Below are 17866 nucleotides of genomic sequence, written 5' to 3' on the forward strand. Positions count from 1 at the left end.
GGGCTTGGCGCGGGTCTCGGCGTGGGGCTTGGCGGTCTTGGCGTGGGGCTCAGCGTGGGGCTTGGCGGTCTTGGCGTGGGGCTCGGCGTGGGTCTTGGCGTGGGGCTTGGCGGTCTTGGCGTGGGGCTTGGCGGTCTTGGCGTGGGGCTTGGCGGTCTCGGCGTGGGGCTTGGCGGTCTCGGCGTGGGGCTTGGCGGTCTTGGCGGGGGGCGTGACAGGGATTCCTGGCGGGACTCGGGAACCTGACGGGACTCGGGAACCTGACGGGACTCGGGAACCTGACGGGGCTGCGGGACCGCCTCAGGAACAGAGGGCTGCGGGACCGCCTCAGGAACAGAGGGCTGCGGGACCGTCTCAGGAACAGAGGGCTGCGGGACCGCCTCAGGAACAGAGGGCTGCGGGACCGCCTCAGGAACAGAGGGCTGCGGGACCGCCTCAGGAACAGAGGGCTGCGGGGCCGCCTCAGGAACAGAGGGCTGCGGGGCCGCCTCAGGAACAGAGGGCTGCGGGGCCGCCTCAGGAACGGGACACGGCTCAGGAACGGGACACGGCTCAGGAACGGGACATGGCTCAGGAACGGGACATGACTCAGGAACGGGACATGGCTCAGGAACGTGACATGGCTGCGGGGGTGCCCGGGTCCGAGGCGCTGGCTGCGGGGGAGCCTGGGTCCAAGGCGCCGGCTGCGGGGGTACCCGGGTCCTGGGCGCCGGCTGCGGGGGTACCCGGGTCCGTGGCGCTGGCCCCCCCTCGAGGGGCACTGGCCCCCCCTCGAGGGGCGCCGGCCCCCCCTCAAGGGACAGATCCCAGATGTCCCCAGAGTCCACATCCAGGGCGGGCTGGGGGGGGACACGGGTCCTCGGAGCTGGCTGGGGGGGGACACGAGTCCTCGGAGCCGGCTGGGGGGGGACACGAGTCCTCGGAGCCGGCTGGGGGGGGACACGAGTCCTCGGAGCCGGCTGAGGGGGGTCCGAAACCATCACCGGAGGAGGGGCTGGTGCGTCCGGGACCACCACAGGAACGTGGGGAGGTGCATCCGAGACCACCACAGGAATTGGGACAGGTGCAGGAGCTGGAGCCGGAACAGGCTGGGGCTGGCGCTGGCGCTGACGCCGTCGCCGTTGCATCTGCAGGCTCCTGGGCCCACCCAGAGCCAGGCGTGTTCCCCAAAAGGGGTCCCAACACTCACGCACGTTTTTAGCCGCTTCACGGCAGAGGAAGTCCCACATGGTGAGGTACTCTCCCGCTGGGTCCACCTGGTCGGTCCGTTCTGTCATGGTTTAGGTTTTCTTAGGACCCAAGTGCAGGAGACAGAGGGAGGCTGGAGGCAGGAGTTCTCAAAACAAAAGGGTTTTAATCCAAAAAGGCAAAATAAGGCGCTGCAGAGCAGGATGAACAAAAAACCAGGATCATCAAAAAGGTACGAGGAGACATGGAGGAAGACACAGTACGGACCGACAGAGCACAAAGGAATGACAAGACAAGATATACTGAGGGGATAACGAGACATGACGAGACACAGGTGCAGACACAATCAGGGCAGATGGGACACAGGCGGGGCAAGACAGAAACTGAAGGCAAACTGGAGGCTGGGGGAATGTCAACCTTGACACAAACGTGGCTGCAGTGTTTAAAGAAGCCGGGGCTCCTGTGGTATTTAAAGATGGCGAAACCCTCTTTAAGCCACGTGCAAATTTAGACCGGATGTTAATCCCAGTGTTTTAAACCGTGATCAACTGGCGAAACGGCGCCACCAAATGAACAAATAACCGTAATATGCACACAGTAATTTCATTAATCATAAATTCAGGTCTACACCGTTTTAAATGACTGATCGCCCAGAAGCAGCTCACGCGTCCTCGGGAGTCCGGATCTGAAGCTGCAGGCTCCGTCGCCTGCGGGCGCGGCCCTGCCGGGGGTTCCCTGGCAGGGATCCTCAGTTTCTGCGGCCGCCCAGTCTCTCTCCTGCTCCTAACTTCAAAGGAAAAGTGAACAGTGGCTGGAGCAACCTCACGCCGGCTCTCTCTGGTCCTGCGTCCTCAACACGCCGCCTCGCTGCGCACGGGGCCGGTTCCTCCATTCGGAACGTCGGCTCGTCCCGTGTTGTGTCGCCGGGCTGCTGGAGGGCCTCGCGGTCCAAAGGCTGGAGCTCCTGGCGGGTTTTGGCTCCCGGAGCGGTCGTCCTGAATGGAGGACAGGGCTCGGAGAAAAAAGAAAGGAGTTAAGACAGGAAGAGAGTCCAGAGCGCAGCGCTCTGGGATCGGACCTTGCGCCCGGCCAGTGCGGGCCTCGACGGCTCCTTGAACCCCCCCCCCCCACAGCTCTTAAAAAGCTGCTGGACAGCAAACGCGTCTGTCCCGGCTCGTTGGCTGAAGAGAAGAGAAGAGAAGAGTCTCGGTGCAGCACGGAGTTTTGTATTTCCGCGCGCTGCTATGACGTCATCAGTGCCTCGCTCGGGATTGGGTGCGTGTCGCTCTCAGGCGCCGCCCCATCCAGCAAGGCATGCTGGGATTGTAGTTCATGGCACGGCGGCCATTTTAGGAGGCACATTAAAGCGGGTTTCAGGCTGGGGGAGTTGACCAGGGTTTCAAAGTTTGAATATACAGTCACAAAATGTTCATAAACCTTTATAACAGTCCCCACGATCACTGGGTGTGTTCCAACAGTGCGTAGACTGACCGGTAAATCGAGAGCTTCGCCTTTCGACTCAGCTCCTTCTTCACCACGACGGTCCGGTTCATCAACCGCATAACTGCGGACGCTGCACCGATCCGTCTGTCAATCTCCCGCTCCATCGTTCCCTCACTCGTGAACAAGACCCCGAGATACTTGAACTCCTCCACCTGAGGCAGGACTTCTCCACCCACCCGGAGAAGGCATGCCACCCTTTCCCGGTGGAGAACCATGGCCTTGGTGTTGGAGGTGCTGATTCTCATCCCTGCCGCGTCGCACTCGGCCGCAAACCGCCCCAGCACATGCTGAAGGTCCCGGTCCGATGAAGCCAACAGGACAACGTCATCTGCAAAAAGCAGAGACGAAATCCTGTGGTTCCCAAACCGGATCCCCTCCGGCCCCTGGCTGCGCCTAGAAATCCTGTCCATGGACCGGTGACAAAGGGCAGCCCTGCCGGAGTCCAACATGCACCGGGAATAAGTCTGACCTACTGCTGGCAATGAGAACCAGACTCCTGCTTCGATCATACAGAGACCGGACAGCCCTTAATAGAGGGCCCCGGACTCCATACTCACTGAGCACCCCCCACAGAATGGCACGATGGACACGGTCAAATGCCTTCTCCAGATCCACAAAACACATGTAGACTGGTTGGGCAAATTCCCATGAACCCTCGAGCACCCTGTGGAGGGTGTAGAGCTGGTCCAGTGTTCCACGACCGGGACGAAAACCGCATTGTTCCTCCTGAATCCGAGGTTCAACTATCGGCCGTAATCTCCTCTCCAGTACCCTGGCGTAGACTTTCCCGGGGAGGCTGAGAAGATGATCCCCCTATAGTTGGAACACACTCTCTGGTCCCCCTTTTTGAAGAGAGGGACCACCACCCCGGTTTGCCACTCCCGCGGTACTGTCCCCTTCCTCCATGCAATGTCGCAGAGGCGTGTCAACCAAGACAGCCGTACGACATCCAGATACTTGAGGTACTCAGGGCGAATCTCATCCACCCCCGGTGCCCTGCCACTGAGGAGCTTACGAACTACCTCAGTGACCTCGGCTTGGCTGATGGATGAGCACGCCCCAGAGTCCCCACTCTCTGCTTCCTCAGTGGAAGGCATGTCAGTCGGGTTGAGGAGATCCTCGAAGTATTCCTTCCACCGTCCGACGATGTCCCCAGTCGAGGTCAACAGCTCCCTCTCTTCACCCAAGTGTCCAAGATATAAGGCCAAAGCTCAGAAGAAACAATAACAAAGTCGATCATTGACCTCCGGCCTAGGGTGTCCTGGTGCCACGTGCACTGATGGACACCCTTATGTTTGAACATGGTGTTCGTTATGGACAAACGACAACAAAACACCGCCCGGGTTCAGATCGGGGAGGCCGTTCCTCCCAATCACGCCTCTCCAGGTATCACTGTCATTGCCCACGTGAGCGTTGAAGTCCCCCAGTAGAACAATGGAGTCCCCAGTTGGAGCACTATCAAGTACTCCTCCCAGGGACTCCAAGAAGGCCGGGTACTCCGCACTGCCGTTTGGCCCGTAGGCACAAACAACAGTGAGAGACCTTTTCCCGACCCGAAGGCGCAGGGAAGCGACCCTCTCGTTCAACGTGCCGAGTCGGGGAACATTTGTACGATGTCTCTACGATAACCTGTTGCCTAGCAACAAGCGTCCAAAGTCAAATGGAATTTTTTTTTTTTATTGAATGTTAAATATCGCAAAAACCGTAATAATTAGCATGATGAGGTTGTACGGTCCTTTAGAGCCAATCGGGCCGAGTTTTTGTAAATTTGAACGATGTCTCTACTATAAAGTTTGGCTGAGCAATAAGCTCCCGAATTTTCGCCTTTTTTTAACTTTTTGGCATCTAGCATTGACACGGTAACACTTTTGACTGAGAAAAGTAATACCCATCGAGGCACGATGGAGACGCATCCAACGATGTATGCCATGCATAGGTGCACGTTGTGGTTAGGGCCGCATTAACGGACGAAAAAAGCGTACGGAATAAGAATAAGAAAAGGGAAACCTTTTCTGTATACTATTATATCGCCTTAATTTTCATGTTTTTTCTCGTTTTTTCGGGCGTGTTTTATTTTTTGGGGATTTTTTTTTTCCACATCAGTGCGGGGTCATGCTGTACACCCGCTGGTGCGCAGTGGGACTTTTGTGACTTTAGCTTGTTAGCAAAATGCTAGCAACATTGCCATTTGGGCCATTCTGGACGATTGCAATATGGTCATGCCACTACTTGGCATGCCCACAATAAATAAATACAACCGATTGCAGGTTAAAGGTCTTAAAGGTTTTATATTGTGGAGGTTTGTTTGTGATTCATCTCTGAAGTGTACAAATGTTCTCTGGGTGTGTGTTTTTCTCTGCAGCAGGAATTGGCATCCAAAAAGCCTTCCTCTATCACAGAGTCGGAGATGACGTCATTTTGCCGTTCAAGTTTGAATCATCTTCCCCCGCATGCTCCGATGTTCAATGGATTTACGACAAAGTTGTAAATGCTGATTCTGAAGACGTGGTTGACAGCGGAAGAGTCATTGAGATGTCACTTGGAGCTGGCAGGATGAGTTTGAGCAGTAACTGCTCTCTGATCATCAACAACATCACTGCTGAGGATGCTGGTCGTTACACTGGTCGGCTTGGACACGTTAATTACCAAGATATACTTGTGTATTTACACATGTTGACAAGTGAGTATCTCACTTTGATGGCATTTTGACATTCTCACTCTCAGTCATCTCATGAACATTGTGTGAAATTTGAGTTTTCAGGAAGGAAATTAAGTGTCATTGACAATGAATGATGCTTATATATGAAACGTTTCCGCTGCTCAGCTACTCAGTCAGACTAAAACCTTAAATACAAAAGCTTTTTTCTAAATCAATGGTTCTCACATGGGATCGGTAATTTGACATTGTTCAGGCTAAGAAAAGATAAATAACTTGTTTTTTTCTTCCAGTCGTTCCATTTCCACCAGATGCTGACCCAAGAAGCGGTGGAAACATATCATTACAGTGTTCTCTGATTAAATACAATACTGACATTCCCTGTAAAGAGAACAGCATCATCTGGGTGGATGAGACAGGAACTGTGCTGCTTGGTGAAGGTGATGGGTTTGTGTCTGGAGGACAGAACAACTGTGTTTCTGATCTGATGGTGAAACATCAGAGAGGCTCCAAGAGAAGATTCACCTGCCAGGTTGTTGAAGGAGACAGAGTGAAGATAGATGCTGAATACACGCTGGACTTTACAGGTAAGACAACCTCAAAATCATGAAGACAAGGAAATAAAGGAGAGAAGATGAAAGAACCAAAACTCTGTGGAATCATTTAGTTCAGGGGTCGGCAACCCAAAATGTTGAAAGAGCCATATTTGACCAAAAACACAAAAAACAAATATGTCTGGGGCTGCAAAAAATGAAAAGTCTTGTATAAGCCTTAGAATGAAGGCAACATATGCTGCATGTTTCTATATTAGTTAGAACTGGGGGAAGATTTAGTTTTTCATTATGATATCATATTCGAGAAAAAAGTTGAAATTTCGAGAAAAAAGTCGAAATGTCAAGATTAATGTTGAAGTACAATCTTGAGAAAAAAGTCGAAATGTCGAGAAAAAAGTCGAAATGTTGAGATTAAAAAGGAAAGGAAAAAGGAAGAAAAAAAGAGGAAAAAAGGGGAAAAAAAAGAAAAAAGAAGAAAAAAAGAGAAAAAAGGAAAAAAAAAGGTCAAACATTTTTGAAAAAGCTCCAGGGAGCCACTAGGGCGGCGGTAAAGAGCTGTATGCGGCTCTGGAGCCGCGGGTTGCCGACCCCTGATTTAGTATATATAACTTGTAATCGATATTTTGCGACAGCTCTTAGGTGGTCATTTTGAATCCCTTCTTCCCAGATTCCAGTCTGATCAACACCAACATCATCATTGGATCTGCGGTCGGGGCGGTGATGATGATTCTGGCCATCATCACTGCTTTTCTCATCAAATTCAACAGAAAAGCTAAAGCAGGTGTACACAACAGAAAAATAAGAGGTTCTTGTTTCTATGCAAGGACCGACATATTGACTATTATATTATGTGAATTAGGTGATTTACAATCAAATGCTAATAGTAGATTTATCTCAGTACTAGTGGAAACATGTAATCTGAGTCGTAAAACAACCAAACAAACCCAACAGAATTCACCAACCTTCAGTCACAAGTTTTATGAAATTTACACTGAAGTGTGAGTCTTAACTTAATTATGTGAAGTTTTGTGAAACCAATAGTTCTGGAAGAGTATTAGGGCCAGGCAGGAGAAAAAATATTTGAGAAGGGAAGATTTTTTTTTATTGTGCACTTTGAGAAAAAAGTCGAAATGTCGAAGAAAAAAGTCAAAATGTCGAGATTAATGTTGAAATACAATTTCAAGAATAAAGTCGAAATTTTCGCCTTTTTTCTCAACATTTCAACTTTATTCACAAAATGTTGACTTTTTTCTCAACATTTCGACTTTTTTCTCGAAATTGTACTTCAATAGTAATCTCGACATTTTGACTTTTTTCTCGACATTTCAACTTTTTTCTCAAAGTGCATAATGAAAAAAAAATCTTCCTCCTCTAAAATATTATTTTATTTTTTCTTCTGCCTGGCCCTAATACTCTTCCATAAATAAAAGATCCTGACTGGTTAAAGATGAAATCAAAAATAAAATCTAAAATAAGCTACTTTTTTTTTTACACTGATCAAAATTGTGGATTTCTTCCACAAATGAAGTCATATAAATTTGAAATTAAATGGATGAACATGATTTCACCTGCAAACTTAACTATGAATTACTGTTTATGTCAGCAGATGTGAGTGAGCAGCATCAACAGGAGGGGGCTGGATACGAAACCTTGAGGAACGCCACGGACAAGAGCGGAAGAGGTGAACGTACATCTCTATAATTTTGGTCTGTCTAGTTTGAGAGTGTGGACATATCGAGGGTCAACATGAGCCGAGATATTTTGATGTAGTGTTGGAAGAATTTATGAAACGTCCACTAAAGTCTGATGCTATATTAGCTTCGATTTAAAAACAATGCTGAGGATGTGAGACAGCAGCAATCAGCAAGGAACAATGTTAAGTAGTTAGCATTGTAATAATTTGTAATATTATAGAGAATATTATAGAGACTTGGCTGCCAAAACATATCATTAAGTCCAACATATCTCTACCAGTGACCGGCGGGCTCAGAGTAACTACTGCACTTAAAAAATTGTATATTTAAACAGTTTAATAGCATATAAAATGCATGAATACTAAGAAATCATTGGGCGATTGGCAAACTAAAAGATACAGGTAGAAAAAAGTAAAGTGAGGGAAACATTGGAGGAAATAGTTCATCAATAATATCATCAAGATTACACATTATATTTAATTTGCTGGTCTGATGAATGTTTAATTGTTCCTAGCGCAGGGAAACAAGATCACTTCCCTTTTCTTTTCTTTTGAAATCAAATGCCAGGGACCCTTGCAGCTTTAATGTAGCCAAGAATCCGAGGGTGTTTTCTGTTCGTATTTATTATTATTATTGTTAATTCAGATATAATTCATTGGTGTAATGAATTCGTGTTTGAAAGTTCTGATTAATAAAGTTTCTAAACAATGGATGATTTTGTCCACGGATAAGAGCAACATTATGTTTCAGATATATCCAAGAATATGTCACAGATAGGGAAGGCAGTTTTAAGTTTGAGCAATAAGTTATAGTCTTATGATAATGCCAGATAATGTCTTGCTCATGTGGTTAACTCTCATACTGACTATATGTAAAATGCCACATTAACATGTCAGCACTTTTGTTTGTTGTTAATATAACCTTAAGGCAATGATAAATCAAGAGCTTACCTTTATTAGGGCCCGAGCACCTTCAGTGCGAAGGCCCTATTGTATCTGTAGGAATTTTTTCTTTCTTTTTCTTCTGAGAAAAGGAAGGCCTTTTTGCCCCCCTAAACGTGCCCAAAAAGTCACCAAATTTTGCATGCAAGTCAGGCCTGGCGAAAAATTTGATATTTAATGGTTTGCATTAATGGGCGTGGCAAAATGGCTCAACAGCGCCCCCTTGAAAACTTTGTGCCTCAAGCCCCAGAATGCGGTATGTCGTACACGCACGAAAATCGGTACACACCTGTATCATGGCGCAACCGAAAGAAAAGTCTCTTGGCGTCATGCCCGAAACCGAACAGGAAGTCGGCCATTTTGAATTAGTTGTGTCATTTTGGCGAAATTTATGCCATTCCTTCGAAAGTTAATTCAGCCCGAACCGTAACGTGCACCCAAGTGTGTTATACATCAAAATGTGCGTCTCCATCCTCCGACTACACGCATTACTTTTCTCTTTCAAAAGCGTTACCGTGGCGATGCTAGACGCCAAAAAGCGCGGCCACCCTTCATCTGGTTGGTTCAGACAGAAAAAACTTTGCGCCTCAAGCCCCATAATACGGTTTGACGTACATGAACGAAAATAGGTACACTCCTGTATCATGTCGCAACTAAAAGAAAAGTCTCTTGGCGCCATGGCCGAAACTGAACAGGAAGTCAGCCATTTTGAACATTCTGAATTAATTGCGTAATTTTGGAGCAATATATGCCATTCCTTCGAGAGTTAATTCAGCCCGAACCGTATTGTGAACCCAGATGTGTTATACATCAAAATGTGCGTCTCCATCCTGCGACTACACGCATTACTTTTCTCTTTCAAAAGTGTTACCGTGGCGACGCTAGACGCCAACAAGCGGACCCCCCCTTCATCTGATTGGTCCATATTTGATAGTTCCCCAAAAGGCACCAAATTTGGCATGCAAGCCAGGCCTGGCGATAAATTTGATCTTTCATGGTTTGCATTAATGGGCGTGGCAAAATGGCTCAACAGCGCCCCCCGGAAAACTTTGTGCCTCAAGCCCCACAATACGGTTTGACGTACATGCACGAAAATCGCTACACACCTGTATCATGTCACAACTAAAAGAAAAGTCTCTTGGCGCCATGGCCGAAACCGAACAGGAAGTCGGCCATTTTGAATTAATTGTGTCATTTTGGCGAAATTTATGCCATTCCTTCGGCAGTTAATTCAGCCCGAACCGTAACGTGCACCCAGGTGTGTTATACATCAAAATGTGCGTCTACATCCTGCCACACCACGCATTACTTTTCTCTTTCAAAAGTATTACCGTGGCGACGCTAGACGCCAAAAGGCGCGCCCCCCCTTCATGTGATTGGTCCATATTTGATAGTTCTCCAAAAGTCACCAAATTTTGCATGCAAGCCAGACTTGGCGATAAATTTGATATTTCATGGTTTGCATTAATGGGCGTGGCCTAACGGCTCAACAGCGCCCCCTAGAATACTTTTATCTGCCAAAACTTTTAAATGGTTTGACATAGGAAGTCGTGGGTGGTGTCATGGGACTCTGTAATGAGTCCTTAAGCTTCGTTGGCCTTAATTAGCCCCGCCCCTTCTTCTGATTGGTTGTCCCGATTTCCTGCTATAACATTGGAATGGTTTGACATAGAGAGTCGTGGGTGGTGTCATCAGATTCTTTATGGAGTCCTTGACCTTCATTGGCCAGAATTAGCCCCGCCTCTTCTTCTGATTGGTTGTCCCTTTTTTCTGCTATAACTTTTTAATGGTTTGACATAGGAAGTCGTGGGTGGTGTCATGGGACTTTGTACTGAGTTCTTAAGCTTCGTTGGCCTTAATTAGCCCAGCCCCTTCTTCTGATTGGTTGTCCCGATTTTCTGCTATAACTTTGGAATGGTTTAACATATGGAGTCGTGGGTGGGGTCATCAGATTCTTTATGGAGTCCTTGACCTTCATTGGCCTGAATTAGCCCCACCCTTTCTTCTGATTGGTTGTCCCTTTTTTCTGCTATAACTTTTGAATGGTTTGACATAGGAAGTCGTGGGTGGTGTCATGGGAATCTGTAATGAGTCCTTAAGCTTCGTTGGCCTTAATTAGCCCCGCCCCTTCTTCTGATTGGTTGTCCCGATTTTCTGCTATAACTTTGGAATGGTTTGACATAGAGAGTCGTGGGTGGTGTCATCAGATTATGTATGGAGTCCTTGACCTTCATTGGCCTGAATTAGCCCCGCCCCTTCTTCTGATTGGTTGTCCCTTTTTTCTGCTATAACTTTTGAATGGTTTGACATAGAAAGTCGTGGGTGGTGTCTTTTCTGATATGCTTATGGGGGGCGGTGGCCGTGAGTGCGAGGGCCCGTTCATCGCTGCTTGCAGCTTTAATTCATTTTATTTTTGAAATCAAATCAAATCAACCTTTATTTGTATAGCGCTTTTCATACAGAATAAAAAATGCAACTCAAAGCGCTTTACATAAAACACAACACTTAATAATGCTTAAAGGGGACCTATTATGAAAAACACGTTTTTTCTTGTTTTAACATATATAAAGTGGTCTCCCCTCACCCTGCCAGCACAGGGGAGACAAAATACCATGAATTTCTGCAAGGTCTCTGACCCCCGCCTGACAGAGTCCCCCAGTGTCACGTGGTTTTTTTTGAGCCGATTAGAATCTGCTCCCGTCGTTACGTAACGACAGGAGCAGATTTCCAAAGGTTCAGCCTCCGCTGCTGAAACCACGCCCACAACCAGCTCTCTCCGCTGCTGGAGCGGGGCTTCCTTCAGCCAGTCGGACGCGGCGCCGCGGCGGAGCGGATCCGGGTTAAATCATCCAGGTTCCCGGGTGGTTTGGGAGCTGGGTCCTCGGGGGTCTGTCCCAGGCTGGACCAGCTTCACCCTCCGAGATTTTCAGGCAAATCTGTCGGTTTGATCCCCGGTAACGGGCGATGCGCCCCGGAGCCGATCTGTGCGCCCGCCGTGGAGTTGCGGCGCCCGCCGCACAGCATCGGCCGGGCAGATCCGGCTGAAATTCCGCTGGTCGGTCCCCGGGAGTCCCTGCTACCAGTCCAGGCCGGTTCCTGCGGTCCCGGCCGGTCGGAACCGGTCAGATTCCCCCGTTAAATCTGCGGTGATGCGCGCTGCACCAGCAGCGCTGCTCCCGGGCGCCCCGGCGTGGCTCCGGGGCCAGCGTTCAGCATCCGCCGGGTAGATCCGGCTTAAATAGTGCATAAATGTTATTAATATACAACTCATATTTTATTTTTTTAACAATAAAGTTTCCATTTGTGAAAATTCAGTGTTGTGATAATTTGGGCTGCTCTGGCGGAGCAGGTTTATCCTCCTCCCCTCCTACACGTCATTCAGGGAGCCAATAAGCACAGAGGCTCATTATCATACCCCCCCCTTCCCTAAAAATGAGGCGCAGAAAAAGAGGTTAGAAGCGGTAAAACTATAGACATGGCCCACAGGCTGGATTTATGATTTATGTAGAAAAAACAAGCTTTAGATTGTTTTTAAGACATTCAAGGCCTGTTTAAAATATACATTAAATGCCATAATAGGTCACCTTTAAGAGGAGTCCACACCACAGCGGTAAAGCCGTGGTGCAGAGAGAACTCCACAACCATCCAGGCCAGAACGACCCCCAGGACGACCCCCTGCAGGCCAGAGTCACTCCCAGCATGGAGGCTCCCCATGAGGAAACACTGGAGATAAAAGCTACAAGAAAGCAGGAGAAGATAGGCTATGAAGTTAAAATGTCATGGTTGGTCCTCCAGCCTTCAGTGGTTTTCCACTCCCCTCTCTCCTGCTCACTACATCTGCCAGCCACGCCCACCTCGTCACTCACTCCTTTCACATGCTCTCCCAGCTGCAGCCCCTCAGCAATCAGGACCGCATAAAAGCTCCACTCTCCTGCACTCTCACTGCCAGATCGTCACTCTGTCTGTAGATGTAAGACCTTCCAGCATTCGCTGTCTCGACTTATCGTTGCCAACCAGTGTGCGAAATACCCATCCATATTCGGGGGGGTCCCTAACTCGAGTTTTTTTTTTTTTTTAACAGTGTGGCCCTATACAATAAACCATTACAATCAGCCTACTATAGCCTATGACAAATACACGCACACTTTTAACCATTTTAGATGTGCGTTGTTTTACAAACAGGAGGCAAAATTGTGCATTACGATGCAGAATGTTATTTACAAATTAAATCTGATAATTAAAATAAATAAAAGACATTAATTGGCACCACACTGGTGCACAGTGCACTTAATGAATAAATGCCAGGTATAAGACACTGGCGCATGACCAGTGCATTGCAGAAACGAATAAACAAATGAAATAGGCTAATGTATTTTTTTAGATAAATAAAAAAAAATACAATGAAAATGAATTGTGCATTCAAATAACAGTAATAACAACAAATGCCACTATCGGAGACGTGCAATCAGTGCACTTAAACAGATCCTCAGCCTGCACAATGATGACTGATTATTTAACATAATGTAACCATCCAGGAAATTATGTTTTAACACAGTTGTGTGAACACATTCACAAATCCCACTCATAACAGGTGATCACGCAAAATTTAAAAAAACTAAAACATGATGGCTCATGATGGCACATGATGGTGGGTTCACGCAGCTTACACATTCACAAATCACACTCATAACAGGCCATAACGCAAAATAATAATAACAATAATTTAAAAAAAACATTATCTCTCAGGTGGGTTCAGGCCATATTAAGCAGGCTGGCCTCTTACCTTAAGTTAAAGCAAGTCACTGCTAGCAGCGGGGGCGCAGTAGCATCTGCCCCGGAGTGCTCGGCCTCGACTTACCTTCCTTCACCAGAGGGTGAGAGAGGAACGTCTCTCTCCTCATCTCTGGCTGACACTGACACCTTTTTTTATGTGAACCCAAAGTGTGCAAGTGACACACTCTGAGTTAGCTTCCGCTTAGCCATGTTATTGTGGCATCTCAACTAGCCGGTCGTTGCACTGTGCTGGCGCACATGGCTAATTTGCATATATAAAGGTGCAGGACTTGTGTTAAACCAATAAAAGTTTTGAATTGTGAATACTTGATATGGCGATCTCTTAAACATATTTAATTGACCATTAGTGACAATCAAATTATCATATTATATTATATAGCCTAATTTATTTATTTTTTTGACAACATTCCGTCCCCCCCGAACCCCCCCGTATTTCGCACTCTGTTGCCGACCCTGCCTGTTCCTGGATCCTGCCTTGTCTCCTGCTCTCCGTTGCCTGACCTTGTCTTCAGAGTTTGACTCCGATTGCTGCCTGATCCTTGTCTTGCATTCCTGCCTGCTCTTCCCTGTCCCTGTTGAGGGTAATAAAGCAAACCAGACAAACTACCACTGTGTGCTCCGTGTTCTGCATTTGGGTCCAAAACCTCACCCCGTAACATAAAATACACATTAAAAGAGTTTAAAAGTATAACATAAAATCCTAAAAGTAGGTCTAGAAAGCAAGATCTGCTAAAACAAACATAAGAACAACTTAAAACCATAAGACGATAAAACCTGGGTTAGAACAGCTAAAACAAGGGTATACAGGCTGTCCTGCATGTTTTAAATCAGGGATGTCCAATCCTGGTCCCCAGGAGCCACTGTCCTGCATGTTTTAGATGTTTCCTTGTATCAACACACACTGATACAAATGACTGTGCCATCTGTGTGTTGATGCAGGGAACATCTAAAACATGCAGGACCAAGGCTCTCGAGGACTGAGTCTCACGGTTTGGTTCCTGTTTTATTTTGAAACCTGTGTCTTTGTGTTTCACTTCTGTCTTGATTTCCCTGGTTCCCATCGGCCCTGATTGTCTGCACCTGTGTCTCGTCAACCCTTCTGTGTATATCTGGTCTTGTCTTTCCTTTGCTCCCTGCTGGTCCGATTGTTTCCACCCTCCTTGTGTCCTGTCAGGTTTTTGGATATTGGTGCTTGTGTTTTTTTGTCAACCCTGCTCTGCAGCGCTTTTGGTTTGTTTTTACTTCATAAATTAGCTTTATTTATCCTGCCTCCTGCTCTCCTGCATGTGGGTCCTATCCACCGCATCCCTGACACTGAGGACACTTTGGCATTAAACCTCATGTATTTAACCTTTTTAACAGAATAATCTTTGACTTAATATGTTCATTACTTGTTTCAAGTAATAATTTTTGAATGAAACATTTAAATATTTACTCAATACAGTTCATACTGTATCATCCTGCTGATTCATTTTAGATTTTTAGAGATTTTTAGATTATTATAATGGTTTATATCTCCTGATAGATTAGTTTGTAAATATGTAATGATATTGTCAACTAATTATTAATTAATTTCACCTTTTTGTTTCAGATGTATTTATGATAAACCTCAATGTGAGTATGTGTATTTATTTATTTTTTAATATGTAAAAATATATCACTCTACCTAATCAAGCTAATGTAAACCTTAAATATATAATGCATAAAATCAAGTTTGGATTTATTTTACTTTAATCTTGACACCAGTTTCATGGTCTGGCGGGTTTTCCACTTTGATCACCTAAATATAAAGGTTTTAGGTCAAGTCCATGAGGAAAAGCCAACTGTAGTGAATATTTGAGCCCAGGGCGCCCTCTTGTGGAGAAACAAAGAACAACTTGATGCTCTATCAGTTTATCTTAACTGTTACTGATTTGAAACAGAAGTGCAGGTAACACAGACTTTAAGACATATTTCTTCGGTAACTTTGTGCTCATTTTTATTTGTCTGTAGGACGATCCAGATAAAAATGTGACCTACACCACTGTTGACCATTCAAATGCCCAGAATGTCCTTGAGATGAAGGTGAGCGACTCCCTCAGGTGTGGTTCTGTTTCATCAAGGTGGCTGACGTCGTGTGACGGGAACGTAAACGTTTCAACGATCATGATTGTTTGCAAAGTTTTATTCAGTCTAATGAATGCAATACAGTTCGGGTTCAATTCATTGTCATTTATAGACGATTCAAAATCAAAAAAGTCGAAATGTCGAGGTTAATGTTGATGTACAATTTCGAGAATAAAGACAAAATTTTAGGAAAAAAGTCAAAATTTCGTGAATAAAGTTGAAATGGTGAGAAAAAAGTTGAAATGTCGAGATTAATGTTGAAGTACAATTTTGAGAAAAAAGTCAAAATTTTATGAAAAAAGTCAAAATTTCGTGAATAAAGTTGAAATGTTGAGATTAATGTTGAAGTACAATTTTGAGAAAAAAGTCAAAATTTTGAGAAAAAAGTAAATATTTCGTGAATAAAGTTGAAATGTTGAGATTAATGTTGAAGTACAATTTCGAGAAAAAAGTCAAAATTTTATGAAAAAAGTCAAAATTTCGTGAATAAAGTTGAAATTTCGAGAAAAAAGGTGAAATTTCGAGAAAAAAGTTGAAATGTCGAGATTAATGTTGAAGTACAATTTTGAGAAAAAAGTCAAAATTTCGTGAATAAAGTTGAAATGTTGAGAAAAAAGGCGAAATTTCGAGAAAAAAGGGGAAATGTCGAGAAAAAAGTTGAAATGTCGAGAAAAAAGTTGAAATGTCGAGATTAATGTTGAAGTACAATTTTGAGAAAAAAGTCAAAATTTTGAGAAAAAAGTCAAAATTTCGTGAATAAAGTTGAAATGTTGAGAAAAAAGGGGAAATGTCGAGAAAAAAGTTGAAATGTCGAGATTAATATTGAAGTACAATTTCGAGAAAAAAGTCCAATCCCGTTCGGTCCAATTAATTCCACTTCCTTTCAGTTCATTGTCATTTATGGAAGATTGAAAATCCTCATAGTGCATAGAAACAGCCTATAAGAAACCCAACAGATTGCATTGACTCTTCAGTTTGGTGCAGTTTCCCATCCTCAGGTGGCAGTGGAGAGGAAATGAATAATACGTAAATAAATAAGAAGGAAGGGGTAAAATAAAACCCTGGTAAGAGAGACGCACAACAGAAGAATGTTAAGTACATATAGTCTAGGAACAAGTCTTCGAGATATCCGAGGTAGAATCTAGGGTCTCCTATTAGTGAAATTGGATGTTGTGGTTTTTGTTTTTTGGGGGGAAATTCGTTTTTTTGCCTCTTCTTCAAAGAACTACTCCAAACCCTGAAAAGGGCCAAATTGGCCCAGTTCGAATAGGGGGAAAGTGAGGGGAAAAAAGCCCATAACTTGAGAACGCTCACTCTTTTCTGCATCAAACTTGCTGAGGTTTGAACCAGGTGGCTGCCCACCATCACAAAACAGTCAGAAAATGATTTACCTGAGAAAATAGTGAAATATAGCACTGTAATCATACTAAAAATCATCATCAAACTAAAAAGGTTAGTTTAGGCGGAAATTGTACTTTTTTAGAAATAAGAACATATAGGACTCACTTCACTTCACTTCGCTTTTCTCTCATTTATCAGAACAACATATTTGGGACGTTAGTCAACAGTAAACGACAGCATGTGGGTGTAAAATGTGTTTCTGCTGAAGAATCACGTGGATCGTCTGGTTTGTTTGATGCAGGTGAAAGAAGAAGAGGACGTGGTGATTTATTCCAACGTGAGGACGGAGATGAAGGCCGAGGCCGACGACACTCCCAACGGCCCCTACAGCTGTGTCTCCTAATAACTCCACAAGGAAGAAAGACAATATAGTTATATCAGGTGTGATTGTTCACCAAGAGCAGTTATTGATCATTCGTGATGCACTTCCTGTTCTCAACGTTTAAATCACATGTTGATGATAGAAGTTGATCTTGGCACCGGAAAAGAAAAAGACAATATTGTAGCTCGATATGAGCAGAGAGGAATATAAGTCTGGTGGTCAAAGTCAGTTTAGGTTTTAAGAAATTATGTTCATATTTAAGGGTTATCAATCCATTTTTTCCCCACATTTTATCTGCTACTTAACTATTAGATACGGCTTGTTATTTATATGACTTAAAATACATTACTTTATTGAATGCTTCCTTCATTCATTGCGTTTAAATTCCCTATTCAATAAAAGGAAAAAGAGAAATGTTTTGTTGGACCGACTTTAGTTTTTATTTGACCGTGTCATTGTTTCAATAATCTTAAATTACATCGCTACATTTATTTCCTTTTAAAGTCATTTTTCATTAAATGTTGCATTGATGCGAGGACAGAATCCTGACCATGTGCTTAAATTCAGAGATTTAGTGGACCTTAAATCAGCTCAATTTATATTTAAAATCACCAATAAAACACTTCCTGACAGTGTACAACGTTTTTTCCCAATACATGAGTCAAAATATAATTTGCGTGATGTTTGTAAACTATTTATCTGTTGTG

General features: G+C 44.9%; 1 protein-coding gene across 1 annotated transcript; it reads left to right on the forward strand.

Moving 5' to 3' along the window:
- Positions 1-5195: 5195 nt before the first annotated feature.
- Positions 5196-17565, forward strand: LOC133418454 (uncharacterized). The gene is made up of 6 exons (XM_061707143.1): positions 5196-5371; positions 5641-5934; positions 7508-7582; positions 14922-14944; positions 15323-15394; positions 17079-17565. The coding sequence occupies exons 1-6, from the start codon at positions 5224-5226 to the stop codon at positions 17178-17180; spliced, it is 714 nt and encodes a 237-aa protein (XP_061563127.1). The 5' UTR covers positions 5196-5223; the 3' UTR covers positions 17181-17565.
- Positions 17566-17866: the final 301 nt, after the last annotated feature.

Source organism: Cololabis saira, chromosome 18 (assembly GCF_033807715.1).
Source record: "Cololabis saira isolate AMF1-May2022 chromosome 18, fColSai1.1, whole genome shotgun sequence".
NCBI classification, from domain to species: Eukaryota; Metazoa; Chordata; class Actinopteri; order Beloniformes; family Belonidae; genus Cololabis; species Cololabis saira.

Excerpts from the sequence above, each read along its gene's own strand:
- LOC133418454 (XM_061707143.1), top strand. The coding sequence starts at position 5,224 with ATGTCACTTGGAGCTGGCAGGATGAGTTTGAGCAGTAACTGCTCTCTG. Across the intron at positions 5,372-5,640 it reads GTATTTACACATGTTGACAA|TCGTTCCATTTCCACCAGAT; the intron begins GTGAGTATCTCA and ends TTTTTCTTCCAG. Across the intron at positions 14,945-15,322 it reads TATTTATGATAAACCTCAAT|GACGATCCAGATAAAAATGT; the intron begins GTGAGTATGTGT and ends ATTTGTCTGTAG.